Below are 22,054 nucleotides of genomic sequence, written 5' to 3'. Positions count from 1 at the left end.
ATGAATTGTGGGGGAAATACTGTATATTAATGAACACAATACATTTAAAAAAGCAATGGAGGTCAGATAATGAGTATAAATACTGCAAAACAAGTTTCAGAACGCAGAATCAGTGCGTATTCAGAAAGGTAGAGATGCAATGTGCAGAGACTATGAATGCCTGCAGTGATTTCACTGATTACTTTCTCAGCGCTGGTGTGTGTTGTGCTAACACAATGGAGTTGTAATTGGGCTGGATAAAGGATATCTGGATGGGCAGGGCTGTCACCAACATGCCTGTTATCTCCCCCACAGCTGTCCTCCATGATGGCTCACATCCCGCCATAGAGGAGACGCATGCATAATTACCAACTCTATTTACTGATGTCAGAACAGCATGTTGGACTAAACCCAGTCATTACCCTCCAACACGTGTCGCCTCTGACTTGTCAAGTTTTCCATTGCTCCATCAAAAGGTGCAATCAATGGAGAGCTGTTTTTATCGCTAGCAAGAACCATAGAGCGCAGGTTGAGGCTGACACATGTAAATACCAGTATTATAAGATGCTCAAACATTGGCCATTGATATGCAAAACCCAAACTATCATCAGAATAAAATGTATAAAATTACAGGTATCTTTTCCTACGTGCAAAACGTATTTGAACAAAATTGTGATGCATATACACACACAGTATAAAGCTTTCAAATGATTTTACAGCCACACAGGTCTTTTTTTGTTGTTTTTTTTAACCAAAAAATACATCAAATTATAGGAGAAAGGTGGCCTCAAAATGTAGTTAACAGGAGATTTTAAAGGATCCTTACCATGCCTGCTTGGCCACCTCGTATTGGTAAGCTCTGGTTAGTTCATCCAAGTGGGCCTGCAAAATAGATTGCATTTCGTCATGGTGGGCAGAGCTGAGGGAGGAAGATGAGGGCTGGCTGAAGGAAGCTGCTGCCGGCGAGGAGGATCGTCCTCTCAGGGGAGGAGTGGGCCCTCTCTCCTCCTCTACCTCGTTGTCCAAATTCTGGTGTCGGTAGGTCTGGACTGACATGGGTGGGGCCCAACTGTTGCTGTCATACCTGGCATGTGGACAAAATGTTTGATGTATTAATCATCACACTGACTTTGCTGAGCAGCTGATTGCACGTTGTTCCAGAGCAGGGGTCACCAACCTTTTAGAAACTGAGAACTACTTCATGGGTATTGAGTCATACGAAGGGCTACCAGTTTGATACACTCTTCTGAAATAACAAATGTGCTCAGTTTGCCTTTAGTTATATATGATTATTAATGATTAATGATACTCATCTATGTGAAGACACTGATCATGTTAATGATTTCTTACAATAATTATCAACAATGACTTAACAAGGTGGGAAACAGATAATATCAATATTCAATTTTCATTTTTAGAACAGGCCTGAGGGCTACTCATGTGGTCCTTGGGGGCTACCTGGTGCCTGCGGGCACCGTGTTGGTGATCCCTGTTCCAGAGTACAGGGAATATGTAAGGATTTAATTACATCCCTAAATAGATCTTTCTAGTGTAAGTAGCTCAAAATGTTGACAATCGTTTTTCTTCCATTGCCAGAATGCAAACCAATTTTTGTTAGTTTTTCTATATTAGGAAAGGCAGCTAAAGGTCTATTTTAGCATTGTGTGAACTATGTGAAGCTCCTGTTTAAGCTCTCTAACAGAAAACACACGCACACGCACACAGTCTCTGGGCACAGGTGCAGGATGTTTTAACCTCTGTGTTTGCATGAGTTTCTTCTCCCGACGTTTTTTTGTGTTTGTGTGCATCTGTTTCGGGGCAGAGATTGATGAGATATGAATGTATCTTACCCTCCTCCGTGGTTTTCCTGGGGGTAACGGTCAAGGTCAACCTCGGTACCAGGGAGAGGGTGCATGGGTGGTGGAGGCAGAGGCATGTTAGCCCAGCACGTCCCATTTGATCTAGAGGCCTTTGTTCCACCCTTCACCTTCTTTTTCTTTCCAACCTTTGCACCTGGGGGGAGGTAAAGAGGGAAGGAAGTTTATCTTTCTCTACACAAGAAATCCCTGTACACACACATAGTAGTCTACACTAAATTCACACACTCTAACACACACCTTGAAAGCTATCTTCTACCTTTCTCTGCTATCTGAACTTTTTCAAACCTGTCTCCCACCCAGTGTTCATTTTTTCTTTTTTGTGTGCTGACAGCACATTAGGACTTTTTCTAAATGTTGACATTTCTTAAAGAGGCACCAAAACCTGCGGCGAACCACTTTAAGTTGCTTCCATACAGCTTCCCTGCTTGCTCTACTTTATCTCTGGTAAGCCTGACATTTAGCTGAGCACACAGGCTATTGTGCAAAGCTACAACAAAGTACAGACAAAAATGCCTCCATGACTTTACTAAATGTATATACACTGCATAAATAACTCAGAACACTGAGGGATTTTCTGCCATCAGTAATCAAGTAAACCCAAAGAAATGTGTCATGGTTGGGTGACATTTCTGGGCTAGATGAGCTCCCGGGGTAGAATTATGATGACGACAGAAGAGTAATTAAGAACATTATCCTAGGGGTCCATTTTCAGTGAATATGTAAATAAATTCCCTCCTTTTTATGTGGCTCTTTTCCTGGTTTAGTTTGCCAACAGTAGTTTTACAGAAAAAAACTACCTGTCATTTGGTTGCAAAATGTTGCTTTTACTGATTGTTCATGCACTGCTGCAGTCCACAGAGACCCAAAAGCAAACCACAAAAAATAAAAAAAAATTAGCTTTATCTTCAATGTGGCTCGTACCACTGCCAGGGCGTCTGTCAGTCAGCGAGTAGCCCAGGTTTGCCATTTCCTGCTGGGCTTGGAGAGAAGCCTTCCAGCGGGGATCTGGCCTGTCCACAGCCAGCTCGTGGAAGCTGTTGGACTGCAGTATCTGAGTGGTGGCATAGGGGGTGGGCTGACTGCCTCGCGCTGGGCTGCTGTAGCCCGCTTTCCCCATGAAGTCAATACTGCTGTAGATGGCACCATCAGACAGCATGGTGCCCGTCTTCTCCACTGCTGCGGACGGTAAAACATCTGAGACAAAAGAGGATGGTGACAGAGCGAGGAGGGAAAGGGAAAAGGGATCATGGAGAGATAAGTTGACATGAAGTTAACGATCTTTAAGGTCATTAACACTCCCTGCTGCTCCGGCACTCTGTATTCGTTAAATACAGGTCTCAAATGGACTTGATATAAATGAAAGTGATTATCTACTACCGCAATTAGCATGCAACACGCTGTGGGAGTCCGGTGGAGTGTGCACAAGAGGGATATTCAAAGAGCGCTAACCTTCAGCTCTACTGTCTTGCACATATAAAACCTGCAGCTCACCAGCGTTCCAATGAGCTTTCGAGAACGTGCAAACACACAAATACACAATAAACACATGTACTTGACCTATCCATCTCATTCAACCTAGAAAAATCCACAATGGCAGGGCATGAGAAAGAACGACAGGCAGAAAGTATACGCAAATACCACAAAACTTAAGCCAAATATCAGGCTTGTCAAATCAAATTAGTAAAGTAAAAGGCTCTTTTAATTTGCGTGCGCTTGTTTGTTTGTGTGTGCATGCTTATGTGTGATGTCCTGTCACTGCGCTTCCCAATGGATGAACATCAAAACTGACTGTCTGACCAGGCATTGCTAAAACTGTATTTTCCAACACCCCAGCCTGTTTATGTTTCTTACCTCCTCGGCCAAAGTTGCTGCCACCCTTCGGACTCCCTAAGCCCCCGTTAGCTGGGAGGCTCGTTGAGGGCCAGGAGTCAGCCAACCAGGGGAGGCCTGGGTCACCCGCTTTCAACAGCCCTGGACGGCTGTGAGAGAGATGTTTGTAGAGAGAGACAAAGAGAGGAGAAGGGGTGAGACAGGAGGACTGGCTACATAGTTAAATATCCAGCCTGTGCCGTAACAGTATTGTTCATTTTCTTCCTGCTGCATCAACAACAAATTGATGTGAAAACTCATTCAGCATATTCTCGCCTGTGGTGCAGCCCAGCGCACAGGCGACAATAAACAACAGAGAGACATAAAATGGCAAGTCTATAAATCAGACATCTTTCTCCCCTTAACTCCACCACCCCTAACTCTCCCCGGAGAAACAAGGCAGGCCTAAATACACACTAAATCCACTTTAGAGCCTTAGCACAACAGAAATTTACATTTTAAATTGAGAATCATGGACAGCCTCTGGCAGATCGGCTACACTGGTGCACCGTCTCCATAGCAACAGAGACAGCAAAAGCCCATTAGGAGGTTTAGGAACGCTACCATGTCATTTTGTCTTAGTGAAATACAACAGTCATGAATACAGGCTTTGACTTCAAGGTAAGAAAGTTGTGGGCAACAATTCAGAAAAAAAGAAACAACAACTACTTTGTATCAGCTGCTGTAAAAAAAAAAAGAAAAAAAAACATTCACATGCCTCCTGCATCCTCTCTGCATATGTTTGCCTAACGTGCAGCTACACAGGGAATTTTCCACTGAGGCTGATTCGCCAAGCGCCAAGGGAATTGTTCACAGCTGACTTGGTGATGGCTCAAAGGTGTTCAAACAATTACATCAATAATTTCCATTTTAGAATACACAAGCATATGCATACATTTACATACATTTGCTTTGAAACACGTGCCAACACCAACACAACGACACATACGTGAGTATACAATGTGGAGAAGCACACTCATGCACACAAAACGGTTAGGCAAGAAACTGTTTATTTTTAGTCCATTATTTGCAACATTTGTTCTAGCTCTGGGCTTATCTGCTTGCTTAGGTGTGACAAAATGGAAACAGGGAGAAAATAATTAAGAAGAGGACCTTCATGCTTTCACTTTCTGTTAAGCAAATTTGCCCCACTTCTCTTGTACATGTTGATATTCAGTTGATACAAAGGCTGGCAGGAAATTCTCATGGCCGCCGAGTGGAGTCTCAAGGTCCAGCACTTTGTTGTTCCATCCCCACATGCGACCCATCACAGTGTACTGTACGCCAAGCGTTTCCAAACAGCCCATTCATCACCTCCCCCCTCCTCCCACGACCTCTCGCTCTGTGTGAGAACAACCTCAGATGAAAATGTGAGGGAGCCGGTGAATAAAGCCCTCACCTGCATTAATTGGTAGCACTCGCTTCAAAGGAGTGATTAATGATTTCATCAAGCGTACATCAGTGCAAATCATACACTGAAATGAGTCAGCAGCGGGAATATTGGAACATGTATGCAAATCCCATTCTTCGTACAAGAACTCTTCATTACAGGTATTACAATAGGCTCTTGTCATTGAGAAGGCAGGCTGAGCATTACGCTGCGTGGCAGTGAAATGTGAGTGGGAAAGCTTTCGCTTTAGCATAGGGTTTCTTGGTTTTTATAAGTTAATTTAGATTCTTACCTTCCATTTCTGATCAGGCCTCTGTCCCTTTGGAATGTAACTTGTAGAAAAAAAGAGGGAGGACAGAGAAAAATAATTGCAATTATTTTGTCACCCCCATCAATTTGAATGAGAATTTAGGCAGCTAAATTACTGTGATATTTTAATATAAAATGCACAATGTAAAGACATACCTGCACGAGTAAAGGTGAAGGACTGAACTGCAATTGACAAAGAAGAAGAAAGTAAAGTGGCATGAATAATACTAACGTCAATAAAATTGCAGCCACGCTCAAAAACATGTGTAAAAATATAAACAAGCCCTTTCATATTTGCTTTCCTTGTTCATTTATCACTGATGGTATGCCAGCACTGATCACGCTTTGATGAAACTCGGGGTGCGAATACATCTAACCACTGCATTCCAGCATTTTCTGAATTACGCCGATTGCCCTGAAGGATAAAGTTCAAATGTAGGTGACACATTTGACCCATTTTGCCCTGGGGCTTCTGCATCATCATCATTTTATTTTTTTGCTTCTTCTAAAAAACTAATTAGAGCACAGAGGCTGTCTTAAAAAGAGGAACAAAGGGTTTATGCTGAAATGAAATATTTCATTATTTTACAAATGTAACACCTCAGAACACAACAAAAATCCAATGAATGCTGCGTTTAAGTATTTATTTCAATATAATTGAAGTTAAATCAAACATATTTAACATTTCAAAAATAAATCATTGACTATTTTATATCTTAACCATTCCTGTAAAAAGTTGCTACATTTTCGCAAAACTGGAAATGTGGTGTTTTGGAATTCAACTCCTCAATTTGTTTTGAGAGAAGGGATCAGAGAGAAGCATCACTCAATCATGTAAATCCCTATTGAATTAGGAACTCACAGCGCTCTTTCCCCAAGTCACTACAATGAAAGCTGCAATACACATTATGGTAATGGCACACAGCTATATGCTTGAATCACGGAGGGATAAAAGAATATTTCCTATACGTAAACCTAGACGTGCCTAATGTTAATGTGCAAACAACACCAGCCATGGTCTGATAATGGAAGGGGATGTTAAATTACTTATCTCGCATTAATGTATTAGACTGTTGAGGTGCGGTGCTGATGAAACCCTCAGCCCGGTTGATGCACATCAGTGCACAATGAATTAAAGTAAATAGAGCCTATTTCCATCTGTGCTGCATGCATTTCCTTTGTTCTGCATTTTAGCCAGCTCAAATGGAGTCACATCTGTGATGACATCAGCTTTTGTTGGAGAAAAAGACCTAGTGTGCTTTGAGATTCTGTGTTGGTGCAGAACCACTTAAATTGATTTTATTTTTACCTGCATAGTTGCTGAGTCCCTTCCTCTTTTTTCTCCTCCAGTACAGCCAGGCGCTGAAGCCCATGAGGACAATCCAGCAGGCCCCTCCCAAACCGGCGATGAAGGCCGGCTGCTTCACCACGTCTGAGATGCTATTGTTGCCCTCTGATCCCGTCATTACGTCCCTGAGTTCTGCACCTGGGGAAAACGCACACAAACACACACACACGCACACGCACACAGAAGAGACAAATGAACAAATACTTATTTATCAATAGTTGGGATAAAAATGAAATCAATTCCATTTCCATTGTGGTCTGAAATGTGAACAAAAGAAAAGAAGAAACATCTGTCAGAAGAAGACAATGTGAATGAAAAACAAACTAAGAAAAAGCAAATGCTAGTATTATTTGTCTAAATGTGTGTATGGGTTCTTTTAATTTTTGGTTCACTAAAAAAATATATTAAGCAAAGGAAGATACTTTCAATAAAAGCAAAAGATCCATTGTTCAGGTCAAACTATGCACTTTGAAAAGAAAAGACAGCATATATTAAAGACACATGGACTACAAGAACAGCCAAAAGATGAGAAAATGAAAAGAAAAAAAACCACACAGGGGGGCAAATGTGGTAAAAGCACAACAAAGAAACACACAAAAAACAGCATCAGTGCATCCAATATGAAGGCAGAGTAAATCAATTCAGCAGTGCACTTATCAACTTGAGCTGCAAGACACGAGATTGACAGAGCAGCTCTGACAGAGTTTGATTTTCTGTTGCAGCTACTCTGCTGTGAAATTAGATTCACAGTCTCCAGCAGGAAGCCCCCCGACACACACACACACACACACACACACACACAATCATTAAGCTTCAGTCCACGGGCCTGTGTTTCCCTTTCTCTGTGTGTTAAGGGTGTTATTATATATCAGTCAAAAGTCACTGATGAAGAGCATCTGGCCTGAGCTCCCATATCGATTATGGGCTTATATTCTCTGGGCATTCTTTAGCTATTTGATAAGATGTGATAGACTGATAAGCTCCTACAAAAACACTGTCTATTTTGTTAGCACCAGCTGCCCACATATTGAAAAGGATTATTGATATGGCTAACAGTACTTGGCACAGTGTTACCAGACACTACACTTAATGAAGCACAATTGATTTCTCAGAAGATGTCTGCGTTGTAAATCGCAATCTTCTTTCTTCAATTGCAATAAATTGATAAATCTTTTTTCCAGATGACCCCCCCCCCCCCAGTCTGTGATGGGTCCCCCATTATGAGGTCATTTTATTTGACTCCAGGTTTTGGGGTGTGTGTGTGTGTGTGTGTGTGTGTGTGTGTGTGTGTGTGTGGGTGGATTACCCAAAATGATGAGCTGGGGTTTGCTCTTGACCCCCACCCCTGCGCTGGTGCCTGCAGCCACCTCCACATGGTACTGCACTCCAGTCTGCAGCCCCCCAACTACCACGGAACGGATGGTTGCGTCCACAGTCTTGTTGACATGAAAGCGGGTTTCGTTGGCCAGACACCAGATCTGACAAAGACAGACACACGCCAGACAGAATTCATTGTGATGCCGTACAGTACATAACTAAAATATTCAGTTTGGTACAGCGTATCAGGTGCAGTTTGATCCTACCTTGTACTCCTGGATGATGCCGTTCTGTTGCTCGGCGGGAGGAGGGTCCCATGACACACTGATGGACGTGCTGTTATCGCTCCCTACTGTCAACACTGTCACTTGCTGTGGAGGCGCACCAGGTGCTGATGGGTCAAGGTGGGTGAAAAGATTAAAGAAACAAAGAAAAAGCATAAGAAAAAGGGAAAAAATAGAATTATTTAGCATTTTGATTTTTAACAGAAGTGAGCTTTTTTTTCATGTCCAAGAAGGATTTGTCTCACCCACTGCCACAACTCATATTCATACAGCAAGCCATACAACAACGTACTTTCTAAGCCAGCGTGGCAGATGGCTACTGGAGAACTTCATCTCAATTTCATATCTTAATGATAGGATTTTTTTTTTTATATTTGGAATGCACTGGGGCCTAAAAATGCACCATTCTTTCATTATGCTAAGTTTAACATTCTATTATCTTACTGGCATTATAAGTTATACGCACCAAGCATATGAGGTCCAAACTGTGCTTTACTAATTGCTAATTACGACAACCATTCCAAGCAGACCAGCAAGTTTAGATATGAGTGGAATTTCCTCGGCCAAGGAAATATGGCTGAGCTCAGCAGCTAACATCATTCCCAAAATGGACTAAAACCATTACGACCACAAGTAGCTGTATATTACATTTTGCATATCTTATCTAGATGAAAATGGTCAGTCTACATATTCTATAATGAGGATTCTGAGATGGCTTGTCAAAAGAAATGTAGTGCCATGCCTCATGGTGCCACATTCAAACTCCCTCTTTAATGGGTAATTTTTTTTTAAATGTACCAAACTGGCCTGATAACCTGCATGGGCAGAATGGCGATTTAAAGAGACTGCAGGCAGCAGGAGGCAAATATCATTTCTAGGCAACTGAGCAAATCATCATCTTTCACTGAACGAACGCTACAACCACTCTGGGCACACAGTTTCTCATGATTCCCATTAAAACTATCATTATGTTCTGACTGAGTGGATGAAATAACTACTCTGAACCCAATTAAGGAACTGAAAAAAATAATGCTATCTGCAGTGGATCCATGTAAACAATACAGTGAATGCCATGGCAGTGCAGAGAAGCCAAAGCAGGTGGGCCATGACAAGATAGTCTTGTTTGCCACCTGGCCAGAGAGCAACATGGTTACTTTGACTTCTCCAGATGGGATGAGTTCTGTAAATAGTTGGAGATAGATGCAATGAACACGTGCACAATGTCTCAGTGAAGCAAGGGCAAGCAGCGATTGTACTGCATTGGTAGATTAGAGTCATAAGGTCAGACACTCTTTCTTATACTCCTAATATTAGGAGTATAAGAGAGTGTCTGGGCCAGTCCCAAGGTTGATCTCTTCCAGTCTTCTGACAGCTGGAAAGCTCTCACCATCTGGATCACTTAACTCATTTGGTAAATGATGGCAAAACAATAAATCTTTTTAAAGTTTAAAAGGTGAGACAAACACAAAATGTAAGTTGTGTCTCTAAACAGATATGGCATGTCGGCAAAATATTAGACAGCCTGGCAGTACAAAGAAATTAAATCTTCCATATGAGGGGCACTTTATTTCTATTACATTTAGCAAATTGACTCAGTTTGAGGATATCGATATGCAGGAATTTGGACTGTATTGACTTTCTGAAGCAATTACTACTCAAGAGTACAACTCACGCGGATGTACTGTCACAATAAGGTGACAAGTCTACTGTTAGGAAAGCAAAATGATATATATATATATATATATATACATATATATATATATATATATATATATATATATATATATATATATATATATATAAATGCATTTTTGGTTGGCTAATGTGAGTGCACCATCAAACAAGTAAGCTCCAGTTTTCCAAACGTCATTTCAGTGGTGCTGTTTCAGCAAACTGATGGAGCTTGCCCAGTCAGTCAAAGGTTTACATTAGGAGAAGACAGGAACCATTAACTGTAGTTCTGCAATTTCCGTATACGAGAACAATCCCCGAGGATGAATAATGGCTACAATACCAGTAATGACTCAGGGTAACATTACAATAAATGGTCAAAACAGCAGAAAAGGTCAAAGAGTATGCTATTAATAATGTGACTAATACTGATATTAAGACTGATCAACACAGTAATTTAAAGCAATTAATGCTTCCAATGTCTGAGGGAACATTTCACTTTTTACTCACAGCTGTGCAATTAAACAAAAGGCACTTAAGCTGCTTAATGTCCTGCTATACAGGGTATAAAGTGGTAAACATAACCTGTTATGCAAATGAGTGCATCAATTAAGCTAATTAATTCATGAATTAGCAAACATTGCTATGTCAACTTACCTGTCGCCACATAACACACAATACACTTCTGTAGGGTCAGGGAGTTCTATTCCACCCAGGATGGCCCTGTCTTTGCTCTTTACTGACCCTCATGTCATGGTCTCATAATATCAGTATATCCTCATCTTAACAGCTACATCTGCCTCAGACTTAGCACACCACAGCATTTCCCTTGATTTGCCATTGGCAGTGATGGAAAGCCAGAGGATCCTATGGATGACAGCGATGACTCTGACATCACAGGGCCTTCTGCCTCCGGCCACATTGCTCACACCAACAACTCATCGAGGGGATGCGAGAATCATTAATCTTAATACACTTCCCCCCTCCGTATGCGGTGGGAGTCACCAGCTGTTTTGACCTCAGAGACCCTTAAGACCCCCTCTGCTAGGGTTTCACAAAGGCACTGGCACATTCCCAATCTGCCTTTGATGGATAGAATGTTTTTTTCTCAGAATTGTGCAGGGCAGCACATTTCCTGGGCTCTAGTGTATCAGTAGATCAAGCCAATTTTCCTGAACCACGATGCCTTGTTTCCCAGATACCAAGTATCTTGAGCACGTGCCCCAGTCCACAAAGACCTCTGGTGATCCTGTCTGGCCATTTTAATTGGGCTACAGTGAGGGGAATTTCTCTGTGTATGCCCTGTTCATAGCCATCCTTATTCTCCTACTGTGAGGAGGATGCATTAATGGCCTCATCTTGACTTGCTCTCAGGACAAGCCATGTTCCACACAGTCCAGCTGGTGCAGCACCTGAAAGCAATACATTACATGAAGAGTTCCCCCTGCCCAGTCAGGGGGCAAAACACAGCATTTGTGAAGTAAGCATGGAAGTTCATTCTTGTTTGAGAACACAATCCCAACTCAAGGGCCAGCTTTTTCCCGGGCTTTCGTTGTTGCTCTGTGCGATGGGCTTAAGGCTATTATTTATTAATCACATTATACTGGAAATTGTCCACTTTACAAATAAAGTATACAACAAATGATTTTATGTTACACTCATTTGTGCCACAGTTGACCTAAAGGTGCTGACACAACGCCATGCTGCAACTGGCCTGACAACAACAAAATCAAAGCGTTTTTAAAAGCGGCTGTATCTGCCAAAGCCAGGCAGATACAGCCAGAAGTCCATTTCGGTGAACTCTTTACGTGGGCTGAAACTGCTTTCATACCCTTAGTGCCGTGATCATCCCCACTTCCCCTCTGAAACGACAGGTCTTCAAGACAGCTAATTGAAATGACTGGAGGCGGTGAGTTGCCGCGCAGCGGTGTGAAAGCCCCTTAAAAGGAATCAGTAGCTGATCATTTGACCTGCACGATAGGACACCAACAAGTGTTATTACCAATACATTAAAGATTAATACCGTGTGTGTGTGTGTGTGTGTGTGTGTGTGTGTGTGTGTGTGTGTGTGTGTTGGAAAAGGGGGGTCATATCACACAGGTCTGGTTGGTGTGTGACGGAGACATGGCAGCAGGGGTCCACAGAGGAGCAGAGAGAGAGAGTTGAGCTTATGTCAAAGGAGACAGTTTCTGCCCTCCCCCCTCTGCCCACCAACCCACAGAGGCCCAGGCTTGTCACAGACCCCCACTGCGCTGTCTGGGAGACCTGTTTCCAGACACAGGGGACAAGGCACTGCAGAAGAATGCGTGTGTGGGTGGGTGTACTTGAAATGCCATTATCCGTTACTATCTAGCCATGAAGCCATTACTAGCTGCAACTAAATATAAAAGTAGGTAACTAAAAGGTAGGAGCCATTTACACAAGAGAATCTGCTCATGCATAAGTAACGAAATCTTACATTTTGTGTTACATAAAGTCAGCAGAGGAATAGATTTTTTTGTCAGAGATGTGAATGAATTCGTCGCTTACCTTCTTCCATGGTGAGTGCTGTCATGGATTCACTGTCTGCACCCTGGAACTCATTGAAATATGGCCGCACTTTAATCTCATAGACGATGCCTTTCTTCAGACCAGAGAGAGTTATGTCCCTCTCTGAGGCAACCTTCAAGTCCTGTATCTGCCATGGCCCTGGGGATGGCAGCCCTGACGTCTGCCGGTACAGCACACGGTAGCCTTGAATAAACTGGGATGGATTCTCCACCTGTGAGGAGAGGAGAAGGAGTAAGAGAATGGGATAAAGACATGCTGTATGGTAATGATGTGGGAGGTGGCGTACATCAGGGTGTGAACTGCTTTGGAGCTGTGGATCAACATTCAGTTTGTGTCCTCTGTCAGTGACATTGCACGCTTAGTTAATCATACAGTTTAATTAGCAGCTGAGGAGCAAGAAACCACATGAAGAGCCATAGCTGAACAGCACCCCTGACTCAGACTTTCAGCACAGTTTTGGACTCAAAATACTGGATGAAAACAGTTTTTACTTTTTTGCTGGGGACGAGTAAAATATGTAATACGTAGAACTCATAGTAATGGCTCGTTAACAAGGGCAGAAGCAAGAAAAGGCTTTTACAAGTGATATAAAGCAGCTGTTTATCATAGTACCAGTCAAAATATATTAGGATAGATTTCTTTTCTTTTCTTTTCCTCTCTCTCTCTCTGTCTCTCTCTCTCTGCAACCTCAGTCAGCATGGCATTAACATAATAACTTGTTAATCTAAAAGCCTTATAAAAAAAAATAATTTATATGGTTGAGGCCATGAATCAAAATAAAGTAGCCTCATCTGTGTTCACTTTCCCATTGTCTTAGAAGATAGTTGCAGAATTAATCAAGATGAAGTCTAGAATAAGGCTACGTTCAGACTGCAGGCAAAAGTGGCCCAAATCTGATTTTTTTTAGGGTCAAGTGACCAGGTCAGACTTCTTTAGAAGTAGTGTGAACACTCAAATCTTGCCCAGATCAGATTTTTTTTCTGATTTAGACCACTTCCATATGTCTGAATCAGACCCAGGTCAGGTCTTTTTCAATGCAGCCGCAGGCAGATTTGATGTGATTTTTACATCAATCTACATCGACATTTGTCTCACAATTGTACGCCAGCGGGAGTTAGCCATAGACACAGACAGTAACATTAAAAACTTGACTAGGCCTACAAAATGGAGAACAGTGATGGAGCAAGTCAATGGAGGAAGAGTGAGGTGTTAGACCTAATTGGTATTATGCTCATTAATGTTATGGCTGCCATTACACAAACATTTTGAAATAAAAGCAAAAATGCTTACTTCCTCCATAACCTCCCTAACTTTAGTGCAACAGCGTGCTGCATCTGATGTCATTGTTATTGCTCTTTGGCACATGCGGGTCAGTTCGAAACCGCAACCAGTTCACAATGGAATCTGATATAGGGCCACATTTTAAAAGGTAATGTGAACAGCCAAACAAAACATTGAATCTGAGCAAAAAAAATCTGAATTAAGCATTAAGACTTGCGGTGTGAACGTAGCCTAAGAGTCATGGTTACAACTAGGTGAGTGACATTTTGTTGAAGTAATAGATTGTCCAATTAAAGTTTACTGAAATATGAAATCTAAAATGGGAAATGCACATTTGTGCAACTGTTTCCACAGGACATGCACAAGGCAACAACGACTTTGGATCAAATTCAACAGTGTGCACAAACCACTTCAATACAGACACATTTGCTTGACATTGGATAATGAATGAGTGTGTTTCCCGCAAATGGAGCCTGGTCGAATAACGGCCGCGTACCCATTCAGATCGAGCACAAACACAGGTTTATCTTGTCACTGTGTCAGTCTGTGAGCACCATTATAGTACACTTTGTCGTACAGACAAGCATGAAATAGCAGACTAGTGTAAGCCCATCCTAGGTGTGTCATTAACCTACAGCAGCAGGCAGTAGGGACACCTTGCCAACAGACAAATAACATTTCCCAGATAAAGGACTGACTGCTAACTGCCTCCAGAAGTGACACATGTAGCACCTAATGGTGATGTATTTGTCCTGAATGGAAACATTAGTCTTGATTCCTGCATCACCTCAAACCATTCTAAATTGATGGAGCACCAGCTGCTCAGACTATGAATGTGTAGCCATCCTTCAATGTTCAGGAGTGTGTGTGTGCCAACTAATCCAAAACATAGTAACATGCCAAGTATAAAGTTCCCAACAAGCTAAGGAAAGATTTGTTTTGCTGTTCTGAAGGTAAAACTGCCATAAATCAACGTAATAAAAAAAAAAGAAGTACAATAAATATAAGTACTCACAGTCCATGTGACCTGCACTGAAGTAGAGCTAAGGACCACAGGGTTATGCATGCTGACCACCACATCTCCCAACTCCTTCTGCACGCGGCGGTGGTCCACTCCCTGTGCTGTGGGACTAATGTCTGGGAATGGAGAGAGAAATGCAAGCATGTAGCATGGAATATTGATGCTTATCGCTAAGAATCCATCACGACACATTCTTATTTCTGTACCTTGAGTCCGGACAGGCTCAGACATGAGGCTAGGGTCCCCGAGCCCTTGAGCATTGATTGCCCTGATGATGAACAGGTAGACAGTATTGGGTCGCAAGTCCTTGACTGTGTACTCGGTGGTCTTTGCATGGTCTGCCACTGTCTGCCAGCTGTTACTCACTGACTGACTGTAGAGAGAGCATGATTAAATCAAATCAATTAGGAAGAATCCTTTCATTACTTTAGAAGTAATCTAGACAGTTTATTTGAGGTCGTACACTGGTAGGCCGTGCTCCTAGGGACTAAAAGCAAAAATAACATGTCACACAGTGATGACATGCCATAATCACTTATGAAATCTTTAGAAATACTTTCTGTCATCGTCAAAAAGAGTAATCAGGGTAACAATCATGACACATGCTAAGCCTTTGTAGTCCTTTCTTTTTGTCAACTATTTGGTAAGAAAAGAAAAATGCCAATTCTCACGTGCCAATCATGTTGAGCTTTTATTTGCCATATAATTAGCATTCAAATTTAAATACCAGAAAATGTTTCACTCTTGTGAAATGAATTGTAAGCCATCCAGAATGTTCTGCTTGAAACTGCCCTGGCTTGATTGAATACCCACAGAAGCACCCACCACTGTAACTGCCATGAAAGTTTGGGGTCACTAAATGTTGCTGGAGGCCATAGGTCAGAGACATACCCAAAGGCCTCAATGACATAGGAGGACACTGGGGAGCCCGCCTCTGGCCCCGGTTCCCATGACAACGAGATACTGCTCTTGGTAACATCAGTGACCTCTGGCTTGGAGGGCGGTCCTGGGAGGGCTGTTGCGTTGTGAGACATGAAGTCTAAGAAGTCGGTGGAGTCTGACAAAGGAGGAAACGTAGAGAGAAAAAATGAATACCTGCAAATGCAAAGCATATCAAGCAAGTTATGCTTGATATGCATACAATTTGTGTTAATTATTTCTAATGAAGCAGACCTCTGACATCCAAGTAGGCACTCCATGATGTTTCTCCACTGGAGCTGGTGGCAACACAGGTGTACAACCCCGAATCAGACAGCTGTTCAGGACAACAGATTACGATATTATAATTAAGGTTAAAAACAAGATTCAATATAATCTACAACTTTAACAATTAGGCTGATTTCAGAGATGTACTGTAACAGAAACCAAATGTAACACTAAAAACCAAAAGGTGAAGCTGTCTGCATGAACCTGACCATTAAAGATTCTTTTTGTAATACAGATAACACAGATTTCCAGGGTGTGCTCTATTGCTGTGTTCCACTGAATCCAATAGTCTTTGTAACTCTGATCCCAGATGGTTTCTACTAGCTCTTGCGTCACTCTGGGCTTTGAAAGAGGTTCACAGCTAGTAGTACAGTAAAAATGCATTAACCTCCACTGGCCTGCATTTGGCTCGAGAAATGTCGGAGAGTGGATGAGAAAACTTTAACACCGGCCAATGAAAAAAAGAATCCAGTAAGAGCTTACATTAATTCTCTTAATTGATTTCCTCCAATAAGAGTCAACCCCTATTCCCACAGCCATCAACATTATCATCATCAGTGCTGACACAGGGAATAAGAGATATGACAATCTATTTCATATTGGCAATGCCTTAGGAGCCACTCACAACTATGCAATCTCTCAAGAGAGAGTAGAAGAGAGAGAGAGAGTGACACAGGAAGAGCACTTTGACACTGTGACAGGACACTGTATATTGCACTTCCTCCATTATATTACCCCCTTTGGACTCCTCTTACGTGTCTCTGTCCTTGAGTCCTTGAGTCTAACTGCTGCCTCAGAGATTCAGCCTAAATAGCAGCGTTTAACAACTTATAAAAATCAATCCTCACTATTCATCTTTTAAAAGCAACTTGACTGCACTTGTCCATTTGAATTACATTCAGTTGATATCAGCTGGCAGATGAAAGAATCTGTCTCTCGTCTTTCACATGCAATAGAAGGATGTGATGTACAAACACAAAAAAACTGGGACTAGATGTGTGTTTGAGTTTTTGTGTTTGTATGTGTATCCATGTATGTACTATGCATTGAGGTCCTATTTTTAGTTTTTATTGACAATGCATTAAAAGCTAGGTCATCAAGTTAATGAAACAGAAATTGAATTTGGAGTCCTTGAGAAATATGTGCACAGTGTGATTTATTTGCAGGCACTACAGAAGATTCAGTTGATATGGCGCAGAGTAGGAAACAAATCATTCATTTTTTGGGGGGGAAAACATTCTCTCAAAGACTAATTAACAATCTTTTGTTTTTATTAATTAATCCCCGGGTCCTGATAAAACCGCTGCCAGTGAAACTTGATTGCTGGAATTGCTTGGACCACTTCAGATTTAGCAAAAAGGAAGGGAACCTTGGTAAATTGTAGCAAAGTCACGGCGTTTCCAGTTCTCAGCAATTACTTGAGTACAATGTTATCATATGCAATAGAGTTAATGTACAATACTACACAGATGAGACCCAAATTGCACTAAACTGAAATTATCCTTTAATTCTCTACAGTAAATAAATAGCAAGCGATTTTACATTCTACACGTACAATGCTGCATGCTAACTTCTATGCATCTCTCTGTAATCCACAATTACCCACCCTGGTACTCTGGATCTGAAGGCTGCCATGCTCCAGCAGGGAAAATCGCGGATCCTTTCCAAGCAGACTGGCCCCATTCTTTCGCCAGGTGACCGTGGGCTCTGGGTCCCCTGATGCCTGGCACCTGAGTAGGGACACACCTCCCAATGCCTGCGTTTGATTGGATGGGCCTTGTCGGATAATGGGTGGAGGGCGGTCCTTCAGGGCTAAGGATAATAATCAAGGAACACATTTCAAGCACTGTAATTTGTGTGTCATGGTCTTGGCATGTAGCAATGACTCTCTATTCTAACTAGTTAGACTTTGCCTGATTTGTTGGAGAAAAAAAACACATGACCTTATCACAAGGTGTTAATTTGTGATTGCAGTAATTGCATTGGTGACTGCAGGCCCAAGATGTTAGGGTTCAATCTGATGGATTTGTTGTGAGAGAAAGTGACGGTTTTGTGAGCCTTTCCCACAGTAAGGCAGTGTGCTCATGGCACTGCATCACACCTTTGCGCTTTAATTACTATGTGAGGATTAACAATGCTTCACCCGTGGTGCTAATTACCATACCTTCTTTATAACACCTCTCAACACATCCATGCCTGTCCTCTCTCTTCCTACTCTGACTCATGGCTGAACCTCCTCCCTCTTGGCATCCCCCCCCCCCCACACACACACACACACACACACACACACACACACGCACACGCACACACACGCACACACAAAACAAAACTCTGAATTAGCATGCTAAGCAAAACAACAATACATCTCTTTTAAAAGCATGTTATATCATCCAGAAAACAGCCTCTGCACTCTGCATCAGTAATTTCTGGAGTGTTGAAGCTCTCTAGGCCTGTAACTACTCCCCGCTTCCAATTTCCTCACTGCTGCTCTTAACTGTTATCAGGGTCTGTCTCCATTCGTACAAGTGTTTACAGCAGCTTCCCCTCGCCTTATCTTTCATCACACCTCCTTCAGCACAATGAGGAACACAGCAACTCAAGCAGGATAGCAGAGAAATCAAGTACAACTTGGTACAGGTACAGTAAGCAGAACCAGATGTGACATGCCAGTTATTATGGAAGCTGAACTGTTTGCATTCAGGTGGCAATATAAACCTCCCCAAGTTCTCTCCCACTACACCTCCATTCTCTTCACTGGTTACCAACTGCTGCCCGCATCCGCTTCAAGACACTAGTACTTGCATACAGGGCCAGAAACGGATCAGCCCCAGCATACATCCAGGACATGGTCAAACCCTACACTCCAACCCACCCACACCGCTCTGCATCAGCCAACCTGCTTGCTGCCCCCTCACAGAGAGGGAAAACTAATCACTCAACAAAATCCCGACTGTTCGCTGTCCTGGCTCCTACATGGTGGAATGAGCTCCCTATTGACATCAGGATGGCCGAAAGCCTACGCATCTTCCGCCGAAGGCTAAAAACACATCTCTTCCGACTACACCTCGGATAAACATAAAAAAATAAAAAAAATAATATAAAATCTCGAAGCTGCACTTTCATATGGCTCTTTGTAGTTTTGCTTATTTAAAGCTAATGCACTTGCACTTAGTTCTTGTTGTCTGGAATTTGCACCTTCAGGGTTGAAAGCACTTAAGTGGAAGTCACTTTGGATAAAAGCGTCAGCTAAATGAAATGTAATGTAATAATGTAATGCATTTATTGGGATTTCACTGATCTGTGAAAGTGTTATGAACATAAAATAAATAAATCAATAATCAGTCTTTCGTGAGGAACCTCAGTTGAGCATTGGTCTTTATATTAGCTAAATATAGACAGCCTGGTATTGCATTTTCAGGGAATTTTCATTACATCTACTGTATAGCAAGCTACCATTACCCCCAAGTGATTAGAGAGCCAACAACAACATCATATTGCTGTTCCTAATTTAGCTGCTGTAAGAAATGCAATCATACACTCCAGCTTCAGTGACAGAGGTAATAATAAAATGTTGCTTTTCAAGTTTGTTTATCACTTATCACTACCAGAGGCTGCCCAGGCTGCAAAATAAACAGAATTGTTTTACAGTAGGTTTGCAGATAAAGGGATGTTGGGAGATTTAACTACTGGTTTTATGCCTGCTACAGAGTAAATGTTGATTATTAAAACATTGATTAGATGACAAAATAACACCACTGCCCAAAACTGGATTTGAAATGTAACTTAAGGTCTGGGATTGTACTCTTTGATCAAGCATCACACCAGTAGCCACTATAGCCTCCAGGCATCCTCAAGTGTCCGTAGGAATCAGTCGGACAGGTTGGAATTACTACACTCAAAATCTATCCAGTATCAAATATTCACCACCTGTAGGCTTGAAATATAGATTTTAAAAGAGTGTATTACCGTGTGTATTTCTGTGTAGTGTATTTCAGGCAGCTACATTGGATTCTAATGCTGACCCAGTTTTGCATCCATCGAAAATCACCAAACCACTTCTGTCTGTCTATCAGTATTCTCAGGGTGCAAACAATTTTCAGTAAAAGAAATGGCTAAATAAAATGCCTGTGTTTCAATCCTCACACACAACCTTCCCTAGCTTGCACGCTACTGTATGCCGTGGTATTCTTACAGTGGTCAGGAGAACTGCCCTATACTTGCCAATTCAATTATCAGACTGGATAATTTATAAACCTGCCAGTCACACATCATACGCAATGCCCAGGGTGGAGCACTAGTCCATATCTGGACCTTCAGAAAGTTTACATCCAATGCAGGCCTCTGTCAGACACCCTTAATCTTAAGTAATGCTAGAAACGTCACGTCAACCTTCCAAAACGCCACTTGGTATCACGGCAAGTCTCCGGTTACAGCCATCAATCATCTGCATGTTTCCCACCCCTCGTGCTCTGCACCAAACATTTTCATATTGATCCATCTCTTCTGAGTGACAGAACAGGAGTCATTTCCTCTCTAAAAACACTTCAACAGATTTTAATTTAATAATGTGTGGGAGAAAAAGTCAAGAAACAAATGGAGAGAAGGGCATAAACAGCTCCCAGCTGGCAGCGGCACAGCACTTAATGTTAACATTAAAGCTTTGTAAAAAAAAAAAAAAAGAAGAGGAATGCTAAAGTGTCTCTCCATCAAGAAGACAGTTTTACTTTAGACAGTTTCAGTCTTTTTCAGACCATTCCCATTTACCAAAGGGAGGTGATAACAATACGGATTGATTTTTTCTTTTACAGCATATAGATGATTCTTCGCTGATCCGAGTGTAGTCAGATAAAAAGCTTTTATTATTAACTGTTTTATTAGTTCTGAACAATACTGCAAGCATGTCTGTGTTTTTCTGTATGATTTTAAAGCCCAGTATGCATCAAATACAACTACAGAATACCAGTGACAAGGCTATTAAATCATAATAAGTGTTGCTAGTACCCTACCCTGAAAAGATTGCTGATGCAAACCTGCGACTTCAGGAAGCTAAGTAAAACATATTTTATGGTTCCACATTCTAAAGTTCGAATAATGTCAAGTTGTGATTACGAACTGCAGTCATTGCAATTTTATACTTTTTAAATATTCTTAGAAATCATTAGATAAAGCAGTGGTGTCACCTACCAGCTATCAGGAGAATCCCTAAAGATGATACAAGTAATTCCATTGTGGTAAAATTACCTGTATATTGTGCCATGCGATCATGCAATAGTATTTTGTATCCACTAATACTGTGCATGTGCTTCCCTAATGCATACAGTAATTAACCTAACGGGGCGTAACAATAGAATGTAGGTTAAAAATGTTGAAACAAAACGGCTATTAGCACATGTTGGTGCTGTTAAATCACATACTGCAACTAAGAAAAAGTAGCTCTCATATTTTAGTATGCATGTGGCTAGCCTTACCGTCTGCTACCTCAAGCTGGGCCTTGGCCATGATGCTGCCTGCTACAGTGAGCGCCTGGCAGACATAATACCCTGCATCAGAGCGTTGCACAGATGAAATGGTCAACTCTCCATTCACAGACACAGAAACACGGCTAGCTTCCTGTGTTGGCTGGTTGGGAAACAGAAGATCCTACAGGGAGTAAAAGTGGGAAGCAATGTAAATAAAATGAATAATACTTGCTTGGTAGTCCAAAAGTATAAAATCTAGAAACTGGAACCTACTTTTAAGAAGAAGTTGTAATTAAAAAAAAAAGAAAATCAGTTTTTTTTGAGCAGATACTTTAGAGTCACAAACACTCATAAAGTAGAATTTGTGTACCACACAAACAACTACAGTACACTGCTTCAAATAGATTATTGGGACAATTATTGCAAATCTCCTTCACACTGCCAGTAGATCTCTTGGTAAAATGTAGGAACTAATTTTCAATTTCTTGTG

At 41.7% G+C, this 22,054-nt stretch overlaps 1 protein-coding gene across 1 annotated transcript in view; it reads right to left on the bottom strand.

Annotated features, from left to right (window-relative positions):
• LOC114566562 (roundabout homolog 2) overlaps positions 1 to 22,054 on the bottom strand; it is an 87,728-nt gene that overhangs the window by 4,652 nt on the left and 61,022 nt on the right. Inside the window, exons 8-22 of the mRNA XM_028595115.1 lie at positions 21,574 to 21,745; positions 17,712 to 17,917; positions 16,073 to 16,154; positions 15,791 to 15,956; positions 15,106 to 15,272; positions 14,894 to 15,015; positions 12,577 to 12,808; positions 8,359 to 8,483; positions 8,082 to 8,253; positions 6,737 to 6,907; positions 5,411 to 5,450; positions 3,711 to 3,838; positions 2,781 to 3,053; positions 1,830 to 1,992; positions 806 to 1,063 (exon numbers count right to left, since the gene is read on the bottom strand). Of these exons, the coding sequence (XP_028450916.1) occupies positions 806 to 1,063; positions 1,830 to 1,992; positions 2,781 to 3,053; positions 3,711 to 3,838; positions 5,411 to 5,450; positions 6,737 to 6,907; positions 8,082 to 8,253; positions 8,359 to 8,483; positions 12,577 to 12,808; positions 14,894 to 15,015; positions 15,106 to 15,272; positions 15,791 to 15,956; positions 16,073 to 16,154; positions 17,712 to 17,917; positions 21,574 to 21,745 (2,477 nt within the window). The remainder of the gene's footprint in view (positions 1 to 805; positions 1,064 to 1,829; positions 1,993 to 2,780; positions 3,054 to 3,710; positions 3,839 to 5,410; positions 5,451 to 6,736; positions 6,908 to 8,081; positions 8,254 to 8,358; positions 8,484 to 12,576; positions 12,809 to 14,893; positions 15,016 to 15,105; positions 15,273 to 15,790; positions 15,957 to 16,072; positions 16,155 to 17,711; positions 17,918 to 21,573; positions 21,746 to 22,054) is intronic.

The sequence above is a fragment of the Perca flavescens genome, chromosome 13 (genome assembly GCF_004354835.1).
Source record: "Perca flavescens isolate YP-PL-M2 chromosome 13, PFLA_1.0, whole genome shotgun sequence".
NCBI lineage: Eukaryota > Metazoa > Chordata > Actinopteri > Perciformes > Percidae > Perca > Perca flavescens.
The sequence above is the reverse complement of the archived record's forward strand: the minus strand, read 5'-3'. Positions and strand labels throughout refer to the sequence as shown.